Below are 26,970 nucleotides of genomic sequence, written 5' to 3'. Positions count from 1 at the left end.
CTCGCCCCCCCCCCCCCTCCTTGTATTAATGGTTGAGACCAGGTCTGCACAGTTTCACTTCACTGTATATTAGTGCTGGGTGAGGCTTCCTCATCACAGGATCCTGAGCTGCAGGTGAGTGAGTGTGTGAGTGAGTGAGTGAGTGTGGTTAGGGAGCAGGGCAGTAAGTGAGTGTGTGGTTAGGGAGCAGGGCAGCAGGTTAAGATCGCTAGGGCGCAGATGAGTGAGTATGATTAGGGAGCAGGTGAGTGTGTAGTTGTATGGTTAGGGAGCAAATGAGTGAGTAGGGGAATGGTTAGGGAGCAGGTGAGGAGTAGTTGAGTATGGTTAGGGAGCAGGCTTAATAACAAAATGACATGCTGCTTTTCAGCCACTTGTGGTTTTTAGTATCTATATAATTTGCGTTTTGCTTCAACTATGCTTTGCTGATTGCACAACTGTGTAATGTGTAAGATAAAGGAGTATTGCTGAGTTTGAGTGGGGCAGAGAGCTATTTGCACTCATGTAAGTACCCATTGGATGAAGTACATTTACAGACTCAATTTCAAGAAATTATACAGCAGCTAACCTTTTCAGTGTCTACTGTTAATTTTCACACTGGGCTCCCCGTTTCTACCTTCTCTTATTTCCTACTTCCTTTAAACTTCCATTGTTACCAGACATCCCTCTTACACACACCGTATATAATATTCTGTATTTCTGCCACACCTGATGAAGGACCCCGACAGGTTCGAAAGCCTGTACCATATCAACTACTTGTTGGTTACTACTTCCACTAAATGATCGATCTTCAGCCGAGGAAGGGTATACATGCCCAGACGGTCTATGACATTTTGTTGTGGTGTTTTGCCGCGGCAAAATGGCCGCCAGCACTTCATTCTGACTCACTCCACCACTGGCCACTTTGCCGCCGCTAAAGTAAGTAAACCCCCAACCCTGAACCCTTGCCCTAAAAACCCTACCCTAGCCGCTAAAACACGTTACATTAACCCCCAACCCTAACCAGTAATAAAACTTACCTTTAGAAGTGGATGGTGGCGGGGATTCTAGCCGCAAATCGGCTGCAGTGGTGGGTTTGTCTGCAGCGAAGTGGGGCGGTGAACATCCGTGACCAAATGTCCCATACCGTCCCCAGAGATGTTGTATGGCGGTGCGTCTCAATATACATAAAAGGGAGGAGTGGACACTTCGGATTTGCTATTTTGAAGATTTATTTAACCATCAAGCCGACCGACGTTTCGGCTAACACAACAGCCTTTCTCGAGGACGTGGCCAGACCGACGTTGCGGTTGACATGGCCTGACCAACATTTTGGCTGACACGGCAGCCTTCCTCGAGGACATGGCTAGACCGATGTTTCGGCTGACACGGCAGCCTATCTCGTGGCCATGTCCTTGTGAAGGGCTGCCTTGTCAGCCGAAACAACGGTGTTCTTGATTGTTACAAAATCTTCAAAATAACAAATCCAAAGTGCGTACCCCTTCCTCCTAGTTCATTCCTTAAGAATCGGGAGTACTGGTATTTAAAGACAAATTCCTTATCTAATTATTTTGGAGTGCTCTAATACCGTACTTTCGTCTTATTCTTAATACACAATACATTGTCTGACTACACCTTCACCATTAGATGTGTGATCTTCTTCCGTTGTATGTGGCATTATTAATTTCTTACACTACCCTGTGCTAACCTGCTACGAAAGGGTTAAAGTAGAGATCCACGGTAAACCCTATTTTTTATTTATTTATTTTTTCTTGTGTTTTTAAAGATCAATTTTTGCCCTTTCCAAAGCTGTTTTGAGTTTATTTTTAGCTGATGTTTTGTTCTGGAGATATGTTTAAAATAAGTGTCTGGAAGGTTTAAATGAAGCTTTCTCCAGAGCCCAGCGCAGATTCAGGGTTACCATGGTAACCCCAGAAGCTAGAGATGAGGAACTTTATCTTTTAATGCTAACAAAACATTAAAAAAAAAAACACCACACGACACGCTGAGGGGGCAAGATTCTAATATTATATTGTTACACTCATAGGCTTCGTGGGTGAGAGGTGTAGGGGGGTTTGCTGCTTTAATGGATCAACCAGCTATATTAAGCCTATTATTAAACTAATCACTGGATGGGACTGATCGGACCATAACCCTTGTGAAAAATGAGTCCCCACCCAAAGCGTTTATAATCTCTCATAATATAGAGAATTATTCGCTTGGTTTGGGACCGGCTTTAAAACACATTTCTTCAATATAGAGGATGTGGTTTGTGACTTTTCCCAGAATCACACAGTGCATTGGCAGCTGTCATCATTCTTTTGCGTGCTCTGTGGCCAAGCGTTCGTTCACACTAAGCAGTGAAGTGCATAAAGTTCCCTGTGTCACCTCTTCAGCCCGAGAACTCACGAGATGTCCCAGTAGTGCAGATCCGCAGGCACACTGCCATCTAGTAGGCTGCAAACTAGTGCCCATCCAGAGCCCCAGCAAAGGCACAAGGGACAGCCCTACACTGGCCCAAACTAAGCTACTGGGAGTGGTGTGTTGTAATGGGTTATATGGGGGTTTGAACTTTTTAAAAATTGTTCGACAAATATAAATATTTTCACCTTTTTGTTGTAGTTCTTGTGGCTTGAAGAAAATTGACTCTAGATACGTTGTAGGTTCTAGGTTTTTGGTCCCTTAAAGGGTATCGCAACCAAGCACACATCTACATTGTTTAATGATTCCAAGGTAATTACACACTTTGGAGGATTTTAGAATCCGTACACAATTGCGTTAGTGGTAAAATAGTTTTGAGGAACCTTATACAGTATGCACAGTTTGTCCTTCCTTTTTTTTTATATAAAATGTTTTACTAGGAAGTAATACATTGAGAGTTACCTCTCGTTTTCCTGTATGTCTTGGGCATAGAGTTAAAATGACAAATAATACATGGTTACATAAGTGAAAAGGGTATACATTATATACAAGACATTGTTTGCACAATTATGTGGCTCAGTATGACTGAGCCATTAATTTAGCCAGCTGTGCTGAAATAGGGATATCCTGAAAATCTGGTCTGTTTGCGGCCCTCGAGGACTGGAGTTGTGCAGGCCTGGTCTATATGTACATATGTATATTATAAATGTTTTTTTGTTTGTTGCCTAATACTGTACATGAAGTGTGGCCCCTGAAACACCTTGAAGAGCAGATTGTGTTTACAAGACAGGAGTCCTGAATGAAAGATTGGGATTGACACAGTGAGGACTGGGAAGGATGAGGTCACTGCACATGTAATTATGTATGTAGCTCTTTTTATATAGTGCCACCCAGGTACATTGCGCTTTGCAATACACATAACATGATATTATCACACAGTGGGAATAAGTGCTTCAGACATAAAACAATAGGAAAAGGTGCAAGGGTATTTAAGAAATAGAAAAGTTTCCAAGCGAAGACGTTAAAAAGGGTTTATCTTATTATTATTATTATTAATAATAATAACAACTTTAATTCATAAAGCACTTTTCTCTCAAGGGGACTCAAAGTGCTTCACAACTGCACAGGAATTTTTACAGATGTGTCTGCCCCGCAGAGCTCACAATCTATGATTTTGGTGCCTGTGGCACAGGGAGATATAGTGACTGCCCATGGTCACAAGCAGCTGACACCAGGAATTGAACCAGGTTCCCCTGATTCAAACTCGGTGTCATTGTTATCAGAGTCAGTGCCTTCACTCACTGAGCCGCTCCTTCTCCTTTATGTATTATCTGCTATTTTAATGCTCGACTCATAAATGATTTCACTTTATATTTTAATGTTGTATTAATTGGTTGTACCGCTGCTTCAGATTAATTGCTTTGTGTACAAATAAGGAAACCCATTACCATAGCTGCTTGTTTAAAGATTTAAGAAGAGATCTCATCGGTGTAAATTTCTAGGTTTTTCATTTTACTTATGGTGACATATTTCAGTCTGTTGATAAACCAGGTGTGTGGATTAAGTTTTATAATTGACCTAACAACTGCAGGGCCGGCCTTATGGTGCCCCGCACCTTTTGGGGGCTCCATGCTCCATCTGCTCTTCTCCTTCCTGTCGGCGCCAAGATCCAACTTTCACCTGACGGGAGGGGGGGGTCTGGTCGGAAGTTGGATCCGGGCGCCAACAAAAGGAGGGAGCGTGGGGGTCCCTGGACCTGCAGAGAGAGGGGGGTGTCTCTGTGTCTGTCTTACCTTTTCCGGAGCGGGCCTCCTCCTGTAGAGGCGCGTTGCCATGGTGACAACGTCATATGACGCCGCGTTGCCATGGCAACGTGACGGCGATTTTTATGGCTACATGAAGCTGCCGGAGGAGGGCTGCTCATCAAGGCAAGTCCCTTTAACTTTTTAACATGTGGTGGGGGGGAGGGGCTGCCAGCTTGCCGCCTTGGGTCCCATAAAGCCTATGTCTGGCCCTGCTACATACTTCCATAGTAGATGAGGTTGAAAAAAGACGTACGTCCATCAAGTTCAACCAATGCTAAATTTAGACAACAGATACTTTATCCTATATCTATACTTACTTATTGATCCAGATGAAGGCAAACAAAAAACCCCAGTGTCATATCATGCAATGATATCTCATAAGGGGAAAATAAATTCCTTCCTGACTCCAAGAATTGGCAATCAGATTACTCCCTGGATCAACATCCTTCCCATATATACTTATTTGGTAGATCCCGGTATACCTTTCCTTTCTAAAAAGATGTCCAACATTTTTCTGAACAAATCTATTGTATCTGCCATCACAGTCTCCATGGGTAATGAATTCCACATTTTAACTGCCCTTACTGTAAAGAACCCTTTCCTTTGTTGCTGGTGAAATCTCCTTTCCTCCAACCTTAAGGGATGGCCCCAAGTCCTTTGTACTGCCCTTGGGATGAATAGTTCTTTTGAAAGTTCCTTGTATTGTCCCTGAATATTTTTGTATTTGTTATCATATCCCCTCTTAGACGCCTCTTTTTTAATGTAAATAAGTTAATTTAGCTAGTCTCTCCTCATAAATTAGATTGTCCATCCCCTTTATTAATTTGGTGGCTCTTCTCTGCACTCTATGGAACTAGAGAATGTATTTTCTAAGGAGTAGTGCCCAAAATTGTACTCCATATTCAAGGTGTGGTCTTACTAATGCTTTATAAAGGGGCATAATCATGTTTACTTCCCTTCCACCCATTGCCCGTTTAATGCAAGATAAGATCTTGTTTGCCTTTGCTGCTACTGCATGACTTTGGGCACTATTGCTAAGCCTGCTGTCTACAAGCACCCCTAAATCCTTCTCCATCAAGGATTCCCCCAATGTATCCCCATTTAATTTGTAAGTCGCCTGTTTATTCTTCCTTCCCAAATGCATAACCATACATGTATCTGTATTAAACCTCACCTGACATTATCCTGCCCAAGTATCCAGTCTCTCCAAGTCCTTCTGAGAGAAGTTACATCCTGCTCTTATTCTATTATCTTACACAATTTAGTGTCATTGATGCCAACCTCAAGGTCATTAATAAACAAGTTAAAAAGCATGCTAACAAGCATTTGTGTAAATTAATGATTTGTATTGAAAATATGACTTCTCATTTCAGAACCAGGGACCATGTGGGATACAAGAAATTAACTTTTTCTAAAATAATTGGATGGGCAGGTGTCCGAAAATCCACATGCATCAAAAGAGCTTGAACCCCATCTTACGTGTAGAGAGTTGAAGAGGCTCGACCCTTCCTGGTAGCACACCCTGGCCATGGCATGCGGAGGGGGCCTAGAAGGTGTGGATATGAACTCCATCCCACTTGTCGCCTTGAATTATAACGTGAGATCCAAGCTGTCGCTGTACCTCAACCCGGTCACTGTGGTGGCTTCCGACTGGACTCGGTTGGCCGAGGAAATGGGTTACGAGTACTTGGAGATCAGGAATTTTGAGAAATCTGCCAGCTCGACCTCGGCGTTACTGGAAGACTGGCAGAGAAAGTGTTTCCGAGCGACTGTCGGGGGACTGCTGGAAATGCTGAAGAAAATCGAGAGGAATGATATCCTTACCGACTTGGCAGAGTATATAGGTATGTACATTGCCAGCTGGGTAAACCATTTCTTTCAACCAGGGATCTAAGGGTACGACTGAGGGATTCGGAGAACCACTCGTTTTGTTTACGTCCTCCGTGCGCTATTTCTACTTTTACTGACAAAAGTTCCGCTTTCTATTTAAAGACAAATTAACTTATTTGAGGAAGTATCTCTCTTTTTTTTACTTTCTAAGCATAAACATTGAATATATATTAGCAAAATAGGTTTAGAATCAGTTTCCTACCATGTTAAATACTTTTAGAATTAAAATATATATATATATGCATATATATTGACGAGAGATAGATATATATATAATATATCTCTATCTATCTATCTATATATATATATATATATATATATATATATATTTAAGGAAAGTACCACATATTTTTTACTTTTTAAAAAAAATAAATGTTAAGCCTCTTCGAACACTGCTTAACAGGATTCTTGGAACATAAGTCTCAAACGCACACATTTTATACATGGGGAGTAGTGTAAACCTCTTTCTGTTAGCTGGCCCAGCTATGCATTGTGGGTAACAGTAACCCGTGCACGGCTTCTTGTCAGGAACCTTTGTAGCATGTTTAAAGGCAGCGTCTGCTTTCAGAGGAAAGGGGGAACGGAGCAGTTCCAGTTAGCACTAGAGAGAGCTTATGTCAATGGCTTAAGTGGCAATTAAAATAAAGGAAAGTAAAGTTACTTTAAAAATTTAACTTAGAGGCAATCCAAGCCACTTCAATTACCTAAGCTGCCGATCGATTGGCTCTCCCGTGATTGATCAGCGAAATTCTGTTTCCCACGGTTCACCAAATGGCCGCCTTTCAATTTCAAATCAATCCTTCAGTCAGTGTAACTCAGCAGCTACAATGTATTCTTATATTACTACATTAACCATCTATTGTTACAGTTTGCAGCTGAAACTGTTGGGAATATTGGCAACAAATGATAACAAACAGGAAAGATCTTTCAATGGTGGGGGGAAGGGCGGCGTGTTAAAGCCTGCTATAGAAGTCAAAGGCTACTCAGTATATTAAAACACATTGAAAATGGCATTAAGATTTAAATATGAAAAAAAAAAGGTAGTATTATCTAATACTACAGAACAGATTTATTAAAAAAAAACACACACGTAGGATATTGCTTGGTTTGCACCTTTACGTATTGATTTGATTCGCTTGCAGCTGTCGCTGCCTTTATTGCCGCTGGCGCGTAGCAGTGGGGCACGCACAACGCGCCAGCGGGAACAGAAGCCATTTAATAACTGACGCACGTGAAAAAGGGGCATGGCTACCTCACTATTGCTCCCGCCGAAGCGCGCCAGCGGATGCACCAACGCCGGCTACATCTGTATCTGGTGTCTCTCTGTGGTTCTGAGACAGAGATGGGGACATGCATATATCTGATTAAATTAGCCACGATAAACAGTAACTTGCCTTGCCCAGAGTTGCTGCAGTAAATGATTCTGCTTTTGAGACAAATATTTATATATGGTTGCCTGAATTCCTCCGTACCTGGGGCGCTGAAAAGGTAAACTTAGTCTGCAGCAGGGATGGGCAACCCCAGTCCCCAAGGCCACCAACAGGTGAGGCTTTCACGATATCCCTTCATCAGTATTAGAGGAGGCTGTGTGGTGCTCTGAAACTGCCGCTCAGTCAATGACTGCACTACCTCTGCTGGAGCAGGATTATCCTGAAAACCTGACCTGTTGGTGGCCATTCAGGACTGGAGTTGCCCACCCCTGGTCCAGACACTTTCTTTTGTTTTTAGAACCACGAAACTTTTTGCAAGAATGTCTTTCCTTTTCTCCAATGGCTTGTTTTTCAAAAGTAGCATCAAGGGTGGATTCAGAACGGTCTCCTTTTAACCTAGGGTAGGGGTGCACAAACTGGGGGGCGCAAGATTTTCCATGCGGAGCTGGGCTGGTTACAGAGATCTAGCGCCTCTCCCCCCCAAGGCTTTTAAACTAAATGCCCGGGGGGGGGGGGGGGGTCCGCGCGAGGCCTCTGTAACTTCTCCTACCTTATCTTCAGCGACGTGTCGCCATAGTAACTCGGCGTCGTCTGGGTTCATGTGACGTCTCGGCAACGGGATGTCACATGATACCGCGGCGTCATTTGATGCCGGTGGGGGGGGAGCAAGCAGGGGAGGAGAGCAGGCAGGAGGGCGCTGGGGGAAAGGTTTGCGCACCCCTGTCCTAGGGCATAACATTGTCAGTGAGGAGGGGTTGAGGCCTGTACATATAGCACATATAGCACATACTGTCCATACAGTATGGCAAAGCAGTGCTATGCTATAAAACAACTTCTAGGCTATTCATGCACCGCGCTGGTAGGTGACGTATGGTATAGCACTGCTTAGAAAGTATGTCCCTTAGAGTTTTAAAGCTCTCAAACAGCAAAAAAACCTACTGAAGTAAAATAAGGTATTTGTGGAACTTTTTGTGAATGTGATAGCTGCTGTACTAATGTCTTTCTATTAATATCTGAACTGGTTTTACTTTCTAGGTTTTTCTTTGGTAATGAATGTGAATAGCATGGGCGAGGGAAGGGGAGGATGGATCCTGCTCAGCTGAGGATGTAAACTAACTGGAGTGGTGCTGCCTGGGATGAGGAGTGAATTTTAGGGCGGAAAGAAAGATCCCCCTTGATGCACTCTACTCCACTAATATCAAAATAAATAAATTGTGTTAATATCACATAATGAGAACACGGAATAATCAATAAAACCTACTTCTAGCGCTTCCACTAGTCTGTCTCACAACAATTACCATGAATTGAGAAAACAAAGTGCAAAAGGTCGGCGCAGTGATAAAGGGCATATGATAGTGCTGTCAATTTGGGAATATACCATAACAACTTTAAAGTGCAAAATGTGTACTCATATAGTGACTAAAATTTTGTGAAACAAAGAATGAAAATTGCAGCTCAAAACCCTTTAAGTGGATGGTCTGTCGGATCCACTTCAAACGTTGATTTCCTCCAGGTGTAGGGGAGCGCAGGTTCAATGTGCAATAAAAAATAAATGGAACATAGTGCAAATAAAGTTTATAGCAGTGATGTGTTCTAAACACTTGCTCAAATGGAGACTCGCGTGGTATCAATCAGAGATCAGTGGCAGTGGGCTTGACTCTGGTGTGTGAAATGCTGGAACTTCAGTCAGATATGATAGCATACGGTGTCACTCAGGGAAATTCACCAATCAGGGTAAAGAGAAAACGGACACCCATAGCGTAATCCAATACAAAATATCATTTTATAGAAGCAATTATAGCCCCCCCCCAACCTGTTGGTCCCTCTCCCCCCAGTCAGTCCCTTTCCCCCCCCCGTCAGTCCCTCTCCCCCCCCCCCCCCCCCGTCAGTCCCTCTCCCCCCCCTCCCGGAGCAGGGGCAGCCTGCAAAACGGGCACCAGAGGAGGGGGGGGGGCTGTGCTATGCACGGCTGCACAGAAAGGGTAGCTGCCTCCCTCCCCGTAGCCGCCTCCCTTCCCTCCTCATTGGCTGACTGCTGCACCACGTGACGCGTCAGCGCTTCTGATCACAAGAAGCTGGCAGCATCGGCCGGCTGACGCGTCACAGCACGCAGTCAGCCATGTCTGAAGGAGCCAGCGGGGACCTTCAGACTGGAGGAAAGGAGCTGGTGGCCCGCTGTCGCGTGCGCCACCGGACGCAGAGGCTTTGGTCCTGCTGCGTCCGGCGGTCGGCGGCATGTGCTCCTTCAGACGTGGCTGGCTGCGTGCTGTGACGCGTCAGCCGGCCGATGCTGCAAGCTTCTTGTGATCAGAAGCGCTGACGCGTCACGTGGTGCAGCAGTCAGCCAATGAGGAGGGAAAGGAGGCGGCTACGGGGAGGGAGGCAGCTACCCTGTCTGTTCAGCTGTGCATAGCGCCGCCCGCCCCCCCCCCCCCTCTGGTGCCCGTTTTGCAGGCTGCCCCTGCTCCGGGAGGGGGGGGCAACATAGTCTGGAAATGGTCACATGACCGTGCCTGGATGCCAGAAGCGAAGATGGAAGGTGCCCCACTTCTGTTGCCATCGTGAAAGTGCACGTGCTGCACCGCGTGATCGTTTCATAGCTTTTACAGTAACTTTCTAGAGCTATGCTTATATATTATGGCTTTTGAGCCCCGTTAATATTTCTTGGAGGTTCCAGTTAACTTTGTCTTTGTTGTGTTATTTAAATGTAAGATAAAATAAGTTTTTACCAAACGGATATACCACGCTTATGTACGCAGCAAAAACATGATTCAACAAAGAGGAAAATAGTGCGTGTGAAAAACTTTAGCAATAATGAGGAAGGGGTAGTGAAACAAAACCACCTAAATGCCTGAGTCATTTCAAAAGGTTCCGCAGTTTACAGAAACCCTATGTATGCATCTTTGCATGAAAATAGTGATGCATTTTAGAGATGGACAAATGTATCGCCATCATTTGAATATCCTGCAAAAATAGGTGGTTTGTCTTTGTTTCTTTGATTTTTTTTTTTTTTAATTATTTATTATTTTGTTTGCAAAGTTACCGTAGTAAAAAAATACGTTTGAAAAATCTGGATTTTTTTTTTTTCGTTTTTGGGCCGGAGAATTGGCTAATGGGGGGAAAAAAAGACAAAATACGCAAATGTAATTTAGGGATGTTTGACCATATCAAACTCGTTAAGAGTCTGTGTGAGACACTAATTTGTGTTCTTTCTATTTTAGAAGCTGATTGTGAAAAGTACCTGAAGAGACAGAAGGAATTGAGTTCACCACCTCCTATACAGGATCAGACTGTGGACAGCAGTCAGTCAGGAATTACCATAAGTGACGATCCTACTGGTAAATAAACAACCTAGCCTTTTTTAGCATTGGTTTGTTCCTTTATATTCATTAAGAAAATAGCAGTCTTGTTGACGCCCCTGTCTTTGCAACTATATGCATGGGAACACCTAACACTGCCGGGAACACTGTTTCCAACGTTCCAATAACTGGATGTTTTTTGGTAGGTAAAAATGGGCTTAAAGGAGCAATCCAAGCCAGTTTTTTTTTTTAATACAATTGAAGCAGGGAGTCTGCGGAACTAAGCCCCATCGATTTCAGCTCTGGGGACCCCCTGCTTCCGGGAATACCTTGCTTCCTCGTCACATGGGCCAATAAAAAGCCGCACCGGGTGACATCACGGTTTCCTATTGGCCTGCATGGCCCGGGAGCTTTGAAAAGCAGCCATATAGAGAACCCTGTGGTTACTGGCACCCCCTACGGAGGTAAGTACCTCCAGAAGCAGGGGTCCCTGGAGCTGAAATGAATGAGGTTTAGCTCCAGAGACCCCATGTTACAATTCTGTATTAAAGGAAAGTAAAACGCTTGGATTGCCTCTTTAAACCCTTAAAGAAAAAACTAATTTATATCTAAACTAAAGTCTGATTCTAAATAAAGATATTTGGTAGACACAGCAGTTCTTGTAATTAATACTCCAGCTCCATTCCTAATAATAATTTCCTAATCATTATATGTAGGATTTATTCTCTGGTACAAAAGAAATAAACAGAGCCCCGTATTATAGCACGATAAATTAGGGAGCAAGCTCTTGTTATTTCCATACAGATTTTGGTAGAATTATTAAGACTTATTGATGATTATTAATCATAATTAATTAACTTGTTTTAAATACATTTTCTTGGTGAGAGGATATTGTGTGTGTTTTTGTTGTTGTTTTTTTTTAATGCAAAGTAGATGAGGACTGTTTTAGTGTCTCGTTGTATTACACTTTTTTTTTCACTGATCAATATGGATACGTGAAATTTTAGCAAGATCTGAAGATTTTAGGGAGATGAAAGATTGGCTCCTTTTCTCCCAGTATTGTTACTAAAATCCATTTCCATAGGAGTGAGGGGAAAAAATCATCTGCTTTTGTGGAAAGGCCAAACCAAACATTGGTGCTTATTTTCAATATTGACAAAATATAATTTCTGCTAGAACTGATTTTTATAGCTGGATATATTTAACTTGCACCTTCTACCTTAAATATTAATTGATGCTAAGTGGTAAGGCACATTTTAGCCTATTTTAGCAAATGTGCCGTAAAATGGCGCACGGCTTAGCGCTGCTTAGTATAAGTGAGCCCGCTAGGTACTGTAATAGATACAATGGACCAGTTTCCAGTATATCACATATTCTCATTATTAGAAGTGAGGTGTATATCTTTGTGCCTCAGTTAAGTAGATGATGTGTAGTACTGGCGATGCTCATCCATAAAACCCCCTGGTGAACTAGTACAGTACACTATTTGTTTTATAATGGGGTCATTCAGTAAAAATATATCTCAACAGGCCCTCCAGTGTAAAGCAGGAGTTAGGGTTATTGTAAATAGGCCAATGTTTTGGCTCAGTAAATGGATATTTGCAGTATCTATAACATCGCTGTTAGCCCCTATGCACTTATTTATAGCTACAACTGTTTCCAGTATATTGGCAATATGAGAAGGAAGTCGAGCTATTTGTGTCTCTGCACTTGCATAATAGGGCATTGTTCCTGCTTCTTGTTTTTTGTTATAGTTAGGACCGTCCGTGTCAGATGTTCACTATAAATGATGGTATAGCTTAGGACAGGAGTGGCCAACTCCAGTCCTCAAGGGCCATCAACAGGTCGAGTTTTCAGGATATCCCTGCTTAGCACTGGTGGCTCAGTCTTCGATTGAGCCACCTGTGCTGAAGCAGGGATATCCTTAAAACTCGACCTGTGGATGGCCCTTGAGGACTGGAGTTGGTCACTCCTGGCTTAGGGTAATGTTTCTCAAACCTCCACTTGGGGCCCGGAGCCAGGCCTGGTTTCTGAGGCACCCACTCAATATTGTGTTCATAGGCACATTTGGTACATTCACCTGTATTGGTGTGTTGATTATTCCTAAAACTTGGTGTAGCCAGTGGACCCTTAGGAGGGGTTTCAGAACCACTGGTTCAGGGCAGGGTGGTCCAACCTCAATCTGCAAAAGCCATCAACAAGCCAGGACAGGTTTTAAGGATTTCAGTAATTGATTACATGTAACCTTAATCGTTAGGGCAACTTCCTTAGATATTCAGTACCTCGAAAACATGGTCTGTTGTTGGCCCTTGAGAACTGAGATCGGACCACCCTAATTTAGTGAATAATGATCAGGGATAGTGTTTAACAATAAAAAGACACCATTTACCAGGCTCTACATTTCAACACGGTAAGTTAGGTCATCTCGTGCCTTCCCAAATCAATCTGTACAATGTATAAAACCCTCCAAGCTGAAGCTGTAGTTTGTGACATTGAGCCAACTGATATATGGAAAAGCGGTACCAAATCTGAGACAGTTAGGATTATTGTCTATTAATTATGCTCATGTTTACTTGGCTATCACTTCGGATTTATAACTTAGTAAGGTTACATTTTGATAAGCGATATGCAGATGTTACTATTCCTGATAATGCCATGCATTGCATTAACACTGATTTATTTAAAGAAGCATTACCTCTTGGCATCTGAAGAGGTTGCCGGTAATAGCCCTAACAAGGTACGCGTGATGCGGGAGCTTTAAACAGAAGAGATACGGGCACCCCCTACCAATGTAAATATCTCAGGGAGCGGGGTTCGCTCAGGAGACCCCCTGCTTCATACCTAGGGGGGAAATAATTTACTTTTTTAGTTGCTTTACATCAACACTATTGAAAACAATGGATAAGGAGAAGGCGTTATTTTGTGCATAATTTTGCGTAGACGAGGGTAATAATGTCTGCAACATCTGTACATCCCAATGAGCACGTTATGGCAATGTACAGAGTTGGACTGTGATTGGCAACAATTGCAATAGCCATCATCTTAAAGCGGCATTCCATGCTGGGTTTTTTTTTTGGTAATACTGGTTTGAAGCAGGTGTTATCCGGAGCTAAACCCCCTTATTTCCGGCTCCGGGGACCCCCTGCTTCCGGAGATGCATGCCTTCGTAGTAGGTGCCGGAAGCCACTCCAGGGTTCACATTATTAGGCCTAGGTGAGGATACAGTGAAAGATTTTGATGCAATAAGCTTGTCTTCTCCATTCACCTGCAGGAAGCATGCCCGAGCTGTTTGATGCCTTCATCTGCTACTGCCCCAGGGATATTGAGTTTGTGCAGGAGATGATCAGACAGCTGGAACAGACAGATTATAAACTGAAGCTGTGTGTTTTTGATCGAGATGTCCTTCCAGGAACATGTTTGTGGTCCATCACCAGTGAGCTTATAGAAAAAAGGTAATGCTCAAGGAATTGTTCTTCTAATTATTTACATCTATTACTACAGTGAAGGGCTAGGTAGATGGTTGGGGCTATACAACCCTACAAATCCCTACATACGAAAAATGGCATCATTCTATTTATCAACCTACAGTAGTTCAACATGTATCTGCAATAAAATGAAAACAGCCATTGAACACGTTTATACTTCTAATGTTTGTTTGGTAAATTTTAAGATGTTTGACTTTTCCAATTATATATGAAAAGCTGTCTCTGAACCTCACAGCAACCAATATCCCAGAAGAACAGACGCGTTTAGATTCGATTTTAATTAACTACGAAGAGTAGAAAGATGCAGAAATCATGGCTCAATTAGAAAGCCGTTTTAGACAAAGATATGTAAGCGTTTCCAAAAAAGAATCATGATTTGTTTTATCAGGAGACTTCCAAAATACAAAACTACAGAAGGGATCTACAGTGAAGGTTTTGTTCGGATTAAACCAGATATGAAAGCCTTTTTTCGGGGGAGGGTGAGGGGGGGAAAGAAATGGAACTGAATCTGTAAAACAAAACTGACTTCACAACTTAGAGTTTGCCCAACCTAAGTGTACAACAAAAAAGGCTGCTATTATCTTCCTGGTAAAGACATTGCTTTGATCCAGTGTATATAATACAAGTTCCAGGAGAGAATTAACTGATAATTTGTAAAAATATATTGCTTAATATTTTGAGTAATTAACTTTCCCCACGTGTCTCAAAAATAATTTGGGACTAATTGCACCCTTTTAAAATTACATTTTCTGATTGTAAACCTGTAACTCCTTTTAACTTGTTTGGCTTACTGTAAATAGTTAAATAATTCTAAATTTTACAATGCAAACCATCAAAGCTGCTGTGAAACACCATTAAATGTATTGTGTGTTTCCGAATTCAAGAGTTTCTGTTTGGTCTTTTAGTATTTTTCTCAGTTTTGATTTATTGGCAACCTTGAGAAACCGCATACTCTGCTATATTATGAAGATATTGAAGACTTCCATTTTATTCCCGATTTTAATACAAGATAGATCTGTGTGCAGTGTCCCAAAGTTTGTATTGGGCTTTGGGGTTCATGAGCTTGCTGGGATATTGTGTGTTTATTAAAGTTTGTATACTCCACGGTTGTGGACAGAAACCATTTGGTTAACTAGCACCACCTATATATAATACGACAGTCATTTTTGTTTTTTTCTGGGTGATAATCGGTGGTCCCCCTGAGCTAGGTGGCACTATTTTCAGCTCCAGGGACCCTACGGTTCTCGAAAATACTTACCAGTGAAGCTACCACGTTTAAATGTCCTTTAGGGCAAACAAAATAGGCAGCTGTAACATCATCGAGGGTTTCTTACTATTGGATGGCCATTGAAATCCCCTATAAAAACAGGAATTAATACTGCTAACTTCAACAATGTCTCTGGAACTTGTGGGGTCTCCGGAGCTGAAAATAGTGCAGTTGAACTTTGAAGGACACTTGGTTCCAATCCTGTTAAAAAAAAACAACACAGAGATATTAGAAAACAACATTTTTGATAGGTACTTTAGGACTGAAAATAATATTACATATTCGATCTCTGAATTATATGATTGGATCCGAAATAAAGACCGTGGCAGCCAAGTGGAACAAGGACTTCCCAGAAATAACCGAGATTGACTCTTTGCTAGTAGGATTGGGTAGAACAAGGAAAATAATTATATCAGAGACATGGAGGGAATTACAATTTAAATGACTACACAGAGCATATTATGCGTTTGATATCCAATATAAACAGATTGAAAAGGATCAAAATAAATGCCCGAAATGTCTGCTTATTAAAGCGGATCTAAAACACTGCCTATGGGAATGGCCATGTATATCTGATTTTTTGGGACCATATATATCTCTCAATTTGGTTTTATTTGAGAACATGGAGGGGTGGAAAGAAGTTAATGGGGACTCAGGAATCCCAAGGATTTCTGAAATTATACTCCTGGCAGCAAGAAAGTCTATAATGGTGCAATGGGTGAAGTATGACCCTCCAAACTTGGAAACAGTTAAAACATTTCCCACTCCGCTAATGACCTTAGATAAAATGGAAACGGAGACCAATAAGGAACAAAAAACTGAGAATTTCTTTACAAAATGGGAACCCTATATTGACTCCCTACCACAGAGTGAAAAAGACCAAATATATCAGGCTCTTGCACACACATCCTGGAGTCTCTTGCGGCAAATTGCACAAGGGCCTAGATGAGGTAAACAGAGGGAGAAAAGAACCAGGTTAAACATGTATCAAGACAGGAGAACCATACATCTGAACCGAACGTCTGTAATATGCGTCTGACTAAAGTTATGTTCTGTACCTTCTGTGAGTTAATTATTTAATTTAAGAATTGTGTATTTGAGTTACGTTTGCGCATCTGATTTCTACCTTTTCACTTAAAAGAAAAAAATATATAAGTATAATTTAAACATGGAAAATTGTAAAGATGTGTTGAAATTTGTCATGTTTACCAGCAATGTTAGAAAATCAATAAAAAGAAAAATGAGAAAAAACAAAACACATTGGGGTGGATTGCTCCTTTCACCTCCGAGTGCGATTGCCCCACTATCCCGATTTGACATGTCTGCTAGGTATGAGTGCTCTGTTCCACCGCCTATCCTTTTTTATTCTATTACAACATAGGATTGAAATGGAGGAGATACAGTAAAGAACATTTTGAGACGGGAAAGTTTGCTTAATCCTACAGTTAGTGAAACGGGTAGGGTGTTGTAATTTGCAAGTGACACGCTGGCTGGATCATTGATTTTGGTGTTGATGACTATCTTTTAATTCATTTTTTCCCCCCCCAGGTGTAGAAAGATGGTGGTAATCATATCCGATGATTATCTGGATAGCAATGAATGTGATTTTCAGACCAAATTTGCTCTCAGCCTTTGTCCAGGTACGTTAAACAGCCAACATGAGTATTACACAGACATATCACTTCAAATGCACAATTCTACAACCATGTTGATTTTTGACTAGGATCGGATGCTGGCAAATGTAACTTTTCATTCCTTGAAATAATGAGGCACAAAATGATGTTTGCCCTACAAGTAATAGGTACTGAAAGCACTCACATACCATCCATTTATCTCAATCCCCAGCCCTGCTGAGACACTGAATTTAAAGCGGCATTTACGCCTACAGTGGGTGTGTTTCATTTTATTACATTACCCAAGGTGGGAAGCAGGGGGTCTCCGGAGCTGAACAGTGTTATTTCAGCTCCGGGGACCCCCTGTTTCCTGAGATACTTAACACTGGGCACACAATATGGCGTTTTAAAGGTCACGTGTCAGGTGGGCCAATAGGATGCTGCAAAGTCATCCATTGGGGCTATCTATTTTTAAGCCTGCGTGATACCGTTTTTTTAGTTGTAGCATAGCTCTGTCTCTGTGTGTTACAGGGAGCGCCACTTAAAAGCAAAGGACAGAAAATAATGCTCAGTTTCCATTATCAGCTTTAACTGAAAATGTCCTACAATTGGTTGACCGTCTTTGTTTGTGTGTGTATATGTATGTATATGTATGTATATATAAAATATATTTATTAAACACACAAAAGACTAAGACAATCCCCAAAAACAGCACAAGATAACTAATAACGTAATACAAAAGGACTAGGAAACTAAAGTCAGAGTAGAAAAGGAATGGATTTTAATAGCGAACAATAAGAACACTAACATTTAAAAACATAAACACACTAAAGGCAGCAAAAATACATAAGGACTGTGACTGACTAAAAATTACAAAAATAAATAATGCTAAAAAATAAACCAAAAGCAAAAAATGTGTCTAAAAAATAAGCCTAATAACTATATAGAGCGACACATAAAAAGCTAAATAATTCAACATTCCCCTGGAAAAAACCCTAGCTGCAAAGCATATAACTAAGCTAAGGGCATAAAGAAAGGTATGACATAAATAAACCTATATACAAAATAATGTACATAAGAAAAATAGTAACTTAAACCAAGGGGGAGGCACAGGGGAGACAAGGATAAAAAATACTCAAACCCTGAACAGCAATAAATAATATAAATAAGTCAAAAAACATGGATCCATTAAATGCCTGTGGTGACTGCACATAAGCAAGTAGGACACATGGCTATAGAGTGTCACAAAAAGCCAGTACCCTTTGCACAAATGAAACAGACTAGAGTAAGGGTTCCATAGGAAATAATGGCTCCAAACAGCAGAGAAAATGATACTCAGCTGCCATGAGATAATAGTGGAGTCAGTCCCGCGGAGTATAGCTCCAGGATGTGTGAAAATAAGTCATGCAGTCCACAGGAAAAGCACCAAGAGTCACGCCAGCAAAATCATGAATAGCTGTATGTGTATGTACGTACGTGTACACACACACCGTGATCAGCCTTTGAGGGTTGCAAAACTAAGGCTAAAACAAAGCTTTGTCACATTTACAAAGGAAGAACACTTTTTCTTTGACATCAATAGGATTTGTTTACCCTAATTTTGCAGCCAGGAGACCTTGATTAAATGACCCCCTGTATGTTATGTTCGTCTTTAGGAGACATCCCCCTGGGCTATGTAAGCGGTGGGGATAATGGCTAAAACATCTTTACTGTCCCACAAAACGGAAGGATTAACGGGACCTTTGATTTAAATCTACGTGTTGTAATGTTCTGCTTTCCTCTCCCTGACCATTTCTCTGTGATCTCTCGTAGTGAATTTGCAACCCCTGTGTTCTTTGGAAACAAATTACATAGTCCGATTTAAGGAGTCCTGCAACTTTCCTTAACACCACTTACATGACATACTCTAGTTCCTACAATTCCGGACAGTATCCAACTACTGTATAATGACAATATAGAACTGCGTCCGGGAGCCCTCAGAGCGCGACGCAGGGTATAGCGCCTGATATGGCGGTAACTGCCATTCAAGTCAATGTCAGCTACCCCACTATCTGCAGACCCAGAGCACTGCGCGTCTTCTTGTAGAGGGAGAAGTAGACAATCTAAACCAGGCCTGCACAACTCGTAAAGCGAGAAGGGCCGAACTGCTCCAAGGAAAAAAAAATTGGGCCGCACGGGTAAAATCATCATCATCATCATCATTATCCTCATATCTCCCCCAGAACCCCTCACTATCAACCTTTGCGATACTCCCCATCTATCTCTCAGACCCCCATCTCCCCCTCACCCACACACATAATACTCCCTCTCCACATCAAACACACAATACCCCCCTGCACACCACACACATCCCACCCCCCTGCACCTCACATCCTTCTCCCCCCCTGCACCTCACACCACTCTCCCCCCCTGCACCTCACACCACTCTCCCCCCCTGCACCTCACACCACTCTCCCCCCTGCACCTCACACCACTCTCCCCCCTGCACCTCACACCACTCTCCCCCCCTGCACCTCACACCACTCTTCCCCCTGCACCTCACACCACTCTCCCCCCTGCACCTCACACCACTCTCCCCCCTGCACCTCACACCACTCTCCCCCCTGCACCTCACACCACTCTCCCCCCCTGCACCACACACCACTCTTCCCCCCTGCACCACACACCACTCTCTCCCCTTGCACATCACATCACTCTCTCCCCTTGCACCTCACATCACTCTCTCCCTTTGCACCTCACATCACTCTCTCCGCTTGCACCTCACATCACTCTCCCCCCCTGCACCACACATCACTCTCCCCCCCTGCACCTCACACCACTCTCCCCCCCTGCACCTCACACCACTCTCCCCCCCTGCACCTCACACCACTCTCCCCCCTGCACCTCACACCACTCTCCCCCCCTGCACCTCACACCACTCTCCCCCCTGCACCTCACACCACTCTTCCCCCTGCACCTCACACCACTCTCCCCCCTGCACCTCACACCACTCTCCCCCATGCACCTCACACCACTCTCCCCCCTGCACCTCACACCACTCTCCCCCCCTGCACCACACACCACTCTTCCCCCCTGCACCACACACCACTCTCTCCCCTTGCACCTCACATCACTCTCTCCCTTTGCACCTCACATCACTCTCTCCGCTTGCACCTCACATCACTCTCCTCCCCCTGCACCTCACATCACTCTCCCCCCCTGCACCTCACATCACTCTCCCCCCCTGCACCTCAGATCACTCTCTCCCCTTGCACCTCCAATCACCCCTGCACCTCCAATCACCCCTGCACCTCACATCACCCCTCCTGCACATCACCTCCCCCCTCCTGCACATCACATCCCCTGCACCTCACCCCCCTGCACCTCCAATCACCCCCCTGCACCTCCAATCACCCCCCTGCACCTCAAATCACACGCCTGCACCTCCAATCACCCCTGCACCTCACCTCCCCCCTCCTGCACATCACATCCCCTGCACCTCACCCCCTGCACCTCACCTCCCCCCTCCTGCACATCACATCCCCTGCACCTCACCCCCTGCACCTCCTATCATCCCCTGCACCTCACATCACCCCTGCACCTCACATCACCCCTGCACCTCACATCACCCCTGCACCTCACATCACCCCTGCACCTCACATCACCCCTGCACCTCACATCACTCCTCCTGCACATCACCCCCCCTCCTGCACCTCACATCCCCTGCACCTCACCCCCCTGCACCTCCAATCACCCCTGCACCTCACCCCCTGCACCTCACATCACCCCTCCTGCACATCACCCCCCTCCTGCACATCACCCCCCCTCCTGCACATCACATCCCCTGCACCTCACCCCCCTGCACCTCCAATCACCCCCTGCACCTCCAATCACCCCCCTGCACCTCCAATCACCCCCCTGCACCTCCAATCAACTCCTGCACCTCCAATCACCCCCCTGCACCTCCAATCACCCTGCACCTCCAATCACCCCTGCACCTCACCCCCTGCACCTCACCCCCTGCACCTCACATCACTCCTCCTGCACAATTACCCCCCCCCCCCTCCTGCACATCACATCCCCTGCACCTCACCCCCCTGCACCTCCAATCACCCCCTGCACCTCCAATCACCCCCCTGCACCTCCAATCACCCCCCTGCACCTCCAATCACCCCCCTGCACCTCCAATCACCCCCCTGCACCTCCAATCACCCTCCTGCACCTCCAATCAACTCCTGCACTGCCAATCACCCCCCTGCACCTCCAATCAGCCTGCACCTCCAATCACCCCTGCACCTCACCCCCTGCACCTCACATCACTCCTCCTGCACATCACCCCCCCTCCTGCACATAACATCCCCTGCACCTCCAATCACCCCCCTGCACCTCCAATCACCCCTGCACCTCACATCACCCCGCCTGCACATCACATCCCCTGCACCTCACCCCCCTGCACCTCCAATCACCCCCCTGCACCTCCAATCACCCCCCTGCACCTCCAATCACCCCCCTGCACCTCCAATCACCCCCCTGCACCTCCAATCACCCCCCTGCACCTCCAATCACCCCTGCACCTCACCCCCTGCACCTCACATCACCCCTCCTGTACATCACCCCCCCTCTCCTGCACATCACATCCCCTGCACCTCCAATCACCCCCCTGAACCTCCAATCACCCCTGCACCTCACCCCCTGCACCTCACATCACCCCCCTGCACCTCACCTCACCCCCCTGCACCTCACCTCAATGCACCTCACCTCACCTCACCCCCCTGCACATATCCAAGTTCGGATCAGGGGGGGGGAGCGGCCGCAGAAGAGCTCAGCTGGCTGTGACTTCCCCCTCCGTCCCACGTTGCGAGCGGGGGGTGGGGGTGGTGGGGGGGAGCGGCCGCAGAAGAGCTCAGCTGGCTGTGACTTCCCCCTCCGTCCCACGTTGCGAGCGGGGGGTGGGGGTGGTGGGAGGGAGCAAGGAGCGGGAGCGGGCCCTGCGGATTCGCGCCGGGACCGCGGGGAATCGCCGCCATTTTGTTTTTTTCAAAGTTTTTTTTTTTTTTCAAAGTTTTTTTTTTTTTCAAAGTTTTTTTTTTTTTTTTTTTAAATCTCATCGAGGGCCACACAGAGAGGCCAGGCGGCCCGCGGGCCGCGTGTTGTGCAGCCCTGATCTAAACCGTATCTGCCATCATAGTCTATACAAGGGTAGCAGGCGGCACATTTTCACTGCCCTTACAGTAAAGAACAGCTGGTGCAATATCTATTGCTCTAATCTGCAAGCCAATATATTTTATATAATTAAATATAAAAAAATGTTCAGAGCTTTGTGAATGTTTAATACATTTCTAGTTTTTGAACCTGTCACAATACTACTTTAGCCAGTTTCACCACTAGACTTGTATATATTATATATACACATTACTATATGTATGTGGTCATATATGTATAAAGCTATGTATAAATAGACCTTTTTTCCCCTTTTATGTAAATGTGTCAATACTTTTCTTTTCCTGCAGGTGCTCGGCAGAAACGCTTGATTCCAGTGAAATACAAATCCATGAAGAGAGATTATCCAAGCATTCTGCGGTTCATTACCGTGTGCGACTATACAAACCAGTGCACTAAAATCTGGTTTTGGAACAGACTTGCCAAGGCTCTGCTAAACTCCTAGAAAGAGATCCCCTTACAGAGGCACAGGCAGATAGGAGGCTTTATATCAGTGTTCCCCCTGCTAGAAACCATTACTTCTGCGAACCACTAATCAATCTTATTACCTGCGCAAAAGACTATTGCTAATAAAACTGTTTGATCCCAGGCAGTATAATGTCCTGAACTTGAGGGGACGGGGGCTGGGAAGAGGGCCCCAAACTGCCCCTCCGTGTGTGCAGACAGCATGGGGGGGTGGGGGGTTTAGCTGTGAATTACTGCGTGAGCTTCCAAAGTCACGCCCCACGACACCTTGCTGCTGTGTATGCAAAGCATTGTGGGGAGATAATTTGGAAGCTCTTGCTGTAGTTAACCGCTATACCACCCACATTAAGGCGCAGTTTGGGGACTTGCGCAGTTCCAAAACAAGCTCAGGAACACACTATACTGTCTGGGATGCGCCATTTCTGTTTTTTGTTTGGGCCTAAACTCTTGGGAACACCTTTTACGTATCCCCAGGGGTTCTCAACCCCCCCTGTTGGAAATCACTGCTTTTATATCATTTTTACTGTCCAATATGGTTTCTGGGGGAAATTGGCCTTTCGGTCATACACGCTGGGAAAGAGATTTGATTTTATGGTTATTTAACTACATTTGCCAAATGGCACAATCAGGAGAAGTTCTCATAAACATTAGATATTTCTTTTTTGTTTTTTATCGTAACATCAAAAATTGTTTTGCAACCTGTTAAGTTCCAGAGGGGTTAGTAATACAGTGCATTATTACCGGCCTTTCTGCCGTTCAGGTGATAACATACATTTTGGAATGACAATTTTACTTTTTAATGTTGCATTTACTTTTGTTTGTTATTTTATTTCATTGTGTGATAATGATCAATAGCTCAACAATATTCTTAAACTTTGTCAAAGCTGCTTATAGTAAGGTGAGATGTGAGGGAGACCGAGGCCCTATCTTGTGCATTGCGTGAACATTCAACGCAGTCTCCTTTGCCTGCCATGTTTTAAGGTAGTCTCACATGTTGGCTGCATCGCTCCATCTTTCTTGGGACTACTGTGGTTTACTGTTGTTTATAACAGGGGTGGCCAACCCCAGTCCTCAATAACCGCCAATAGGCCAGATGTTCCGGATATCCCCGCTGCAGCACATACCTGTGCTGAAGCGGGGATATCCTGAACACGTGGCCCTTGACGACTGGAGTTGGCCACCCCTGGTTTATAATGTGATGTATGAAAGGGCTATTTTTTATTGAATGAAGATATGCCATCATACTACAGGGATTCCCATGTCATAAAAACAACTTTTTTATTTCATCACTCAAACTTCTGCACAACCATTTCTACATCGCTTTCAAAGTGCCTCTCCTCACATTTTTTTGTATTCTTGAAAGGTGTGCTTGGCATTCACATGGGTCATAAGTTGCCTTTATCCTTAGCACTGTAAAGTAAATCACACCAAAAGTTAGTTTACTTTCCATATGTCCAGATCCTGTCCACATTCTATGGAACTCTTACTAGAAATAAAACACATTTCTAGAAGGTGAGGTGGGAAAAGCCTGTACTGTAAATAGAAAGATACATTTTCTAACTGACTTGTGTTCTGTGATTAGCCCTCCTTTGTTTTCTAGCTCATGTGTTTCAAGGAAGGGAAGGAAGTAGTCTGCATATAAAATCAGTGAGTTTAATATATGAATCATCTGCACTTTGCCAATTACTGTTATTCCCTTGATCTGGCACTACAAAAACACGTAGGGGCCTATTCTAGTAGCTCCATAGTGTGATAAACCACTTCTAAAGTGCATTTTAGAAGCGGATTGGCATCCTTTGCTATTCTGTAAGCCACTGTCGCATGTACAAACAACGTCTAAACAGCTTTTTTAGAAGTGGTTTCACTCTTGCAATGACAATCGGTTTGTCTAAAAATCATCAAACTTGCATTTCTTGCCCACAACTGCTATTCTTGTGGCTCCGTTAAGCAAACCACTTCTAAAAACTTGCATTTTTTAATTTATTTTTTAACACCACCTAAAGGCTGGCGAGATTGGTATTGCGAGTTACATCCAGAGCCTGAAATATGAATTTGGCTGAGAGAGCAAAACACATAAATCAGACTCGCATTAGAGTTAGCACCAGCTCAGGTCATACCGCTTCTAAAGCACATACAATCCAGGGGGGATTGGCTGTTAAGAGAAGAGGTTTAGAAGAAGTGATTTGCAATGGAGAATGGGAAGAGAATAGCTTTGGAGCTACTTGAATAAGCCCCGTACGGTTCTGCAAGCTGAGATGTAGTAATCGGGGGTAGAAACATTGCATAGGGTGGTGCTGCGGTACTAGAAAAAAAGAAATACCCAGAAGTGTTACTTAACACTTCACCTAACTAGAAAATGAAACAAACAAAACATATTGTCCTCTATCAATTTAATTTTCAAAAGGCAGGGTGGACCACATGTAGTAAGAATGCATCAATATTCTTGTTATCAAAGTACCTGCCTATTGTTTTTAATATATAAAAGACAGATGTTTGTATTTCTTCTAAATGGTGTAAATGTTCTGTTTTGTGGAAGGAGACACTGCATGCAACAGTAGGATGTACAGATGAAGCAGACGTTAATGCACATGTTGCAGCGTTAACGCTGGTGCGATAATTACCACACATGTTATCGCATCACCATTGGAAACAATGGTAACACATAAGCAATGAGTGTTTGTTCTCCTTAACGCATGCGTTAACAGATGCAATAACGTAACATCGGTATGATGATAAAGTGCACACAGAGAACTACTGTAACAGCCAAGTGTAAGTCACTGTTCTTTTAGTTTTCATAAACACATTTAAAAAAAGTTCACCTCTGGAATGAATGTATCCAGCATATTTTTATGTTTGTACATTTCTTACAATAAATAAGAAAACTTGATTATCTGTGACGTCTCTGCGATGTATGCAATATCTTATTTAATCGCTTATTCAATGCCTTTTTCTATTGTCTCAGAGACATTATTACTTACAGTATGTCTAATCTCTCTCTCTCTCCTCTCTCCTTCTCTCTCTCCCTCTCCAATCTGGTTTATTTTGAGGCCATTCACAGAGTCAACATCTAGTTGCACTTTGTAATTCCGTATGTTATCTACGTGTAAGGAACATTTTTCGTTTTTTTATTATTTGGCATTTGTAATGATAAAGAACACTTATGGGTATAATTACATTCCTCAGACAGGTCCACAAACTTGCTATACTTAAGAATCACACACTGCTTCAGCTGTAGCCAGGGATTCTGGGTAATGACCTGCAAAGGAGCACTCCTTATGCGTCACTTGTTTGCTTCTAACTACATACGTTGAACATGTTTAAGCTTATGCCTGCTAAAGTATTGTGTATAGTGTACTCAACTATCAGAAAAAGACTGAACAAGAATGATGTTCATGGAAGGATAGCCAGGAGGAAACAACTACTCTAAAAAAACTTTGCTGCTGTCTGAACTTCGCCAAAAAGCACATAGGTGATCCACATGACTTCTGGAACAATGCTCTCTGGACAGACTAGAGTCAAAGGTAGAACTCTGTGGCCTCCAATGAGAAACATGTTTGGCAAAATCCAAATCTGTATTTGAAGAGAAGAACCTCATCCCAACCGTCAAACGTGGTGGTGGGAGTGTGATGGCTTGAGGCTGCTTTGCTGCCTCATGACCTGGATGGCTTGTCATCAATGACACAACCATGAATTCTGCGTTGTTAGGAGATTCTAGTGGAGAATGTCAGGCCATCTGTCTGTAAGCTGAAGTGAAAGTTGGTCATGCTACAAGAGAATGATCCTAAACATACAAACAGATCTACAAAAGAATGGCTGCAGAAGAAGAAATTACGCGTTTTAGAATGGCCTAGTCAAAGTCTGGGCTTAAACCCCATCGAAATGTTGTGACCGGACCTGAAGCGAGCGGTCTAATCTCAATCCTGACTGTATTTAAAATTTTCTAATTTTATCACAATTTGATGTTGCTGCTTCTTATTTCATGTACAGTAAATAGTGCAGATATTTACTGTAAACCTACAGGGCTATATCAGATGTGTATCAATACCAGGTGTACATGCGAACAAACACCTTATTCAACCAATGCAAATAATTACATGTATAATGCACAACCTTGCAA

At 43.7% G+C, this 26,970-nt stretch overlaps 1 protein-coding gene across 1 annotated transcript; it reads left to right on the top strand.

Moving 5' to 3' along the window:
* Positions 1–25,740, top strand: MYD88 (MYD88 innate immune signal transduction adaptor). The gene is made up of 6 exons (XM_075587929.1): positions 1–114; positions 5,579–6,049; positions 10,747–10,863; positions 14,096–14,276; positions 17,125–17,216; positions 22,679–25,740. The coding sequence occupies exons 2-6, from the start codon at positions 5,734–5,736 to the stop codon at positions 22,831–22,833; spliced, it is 861 nt and encodes a 286-aa protein (XP_075444044.1). The 5' UTR covers positions 1–114; positions 5,579–5,733; the 3' UTR covers positions 22,834–25,740.
* The last annotated feature ends 1,230 nt before the right edge of the window (positions 25,741–26,970 follow it).

The sequence above is a fragment of the Ascaphus truei genome, chromosome 2, assembly GCF_040206685.1.
Source record: "Ascaphus truei isolate aAscTru1 chromosome 2, aAscTru1.hap1, whole genome shotgun sequence".
In the NCBI taxonomy this organism is placed as follows: domain Eukaryota; kingdom Metazoa; phylum Chordata; class Amphibia; order Anura; family Ascaphidae; genus Ascaphus; species Ascaphus truei.
The sequence above is the reverse complement of the archived record's forward strand: the minus strand, read 5'-3'. Positions and strand labels throughout refer to the sequence as shown.

Excerpts from the sequence above, each read along its gene's own strand:
- MYD88 (XM_075587929.1), top strand. The coding sequence starts at position 5,734 with ATGGCATGCGGAGGGGGCCTAGAAGGTGTGGATATGAACTCCATCCCA. Across the intron at positions 10,864-14,095 it reads CATAAGTGACGATCCTACTG|GAAGCATGCCCGAGCTGTTT; the intron begins GTAAATAAACAA and ends ATTCACCTGCAG. Across the intron at positions 14,277-17,124 it reads AGTGAGCTTATAGAAAAAAG|GTGTAGAAAGATGGTGGTAA; the intron begins GTAATGCTCAAG and ends TTCCCCCCCCAG.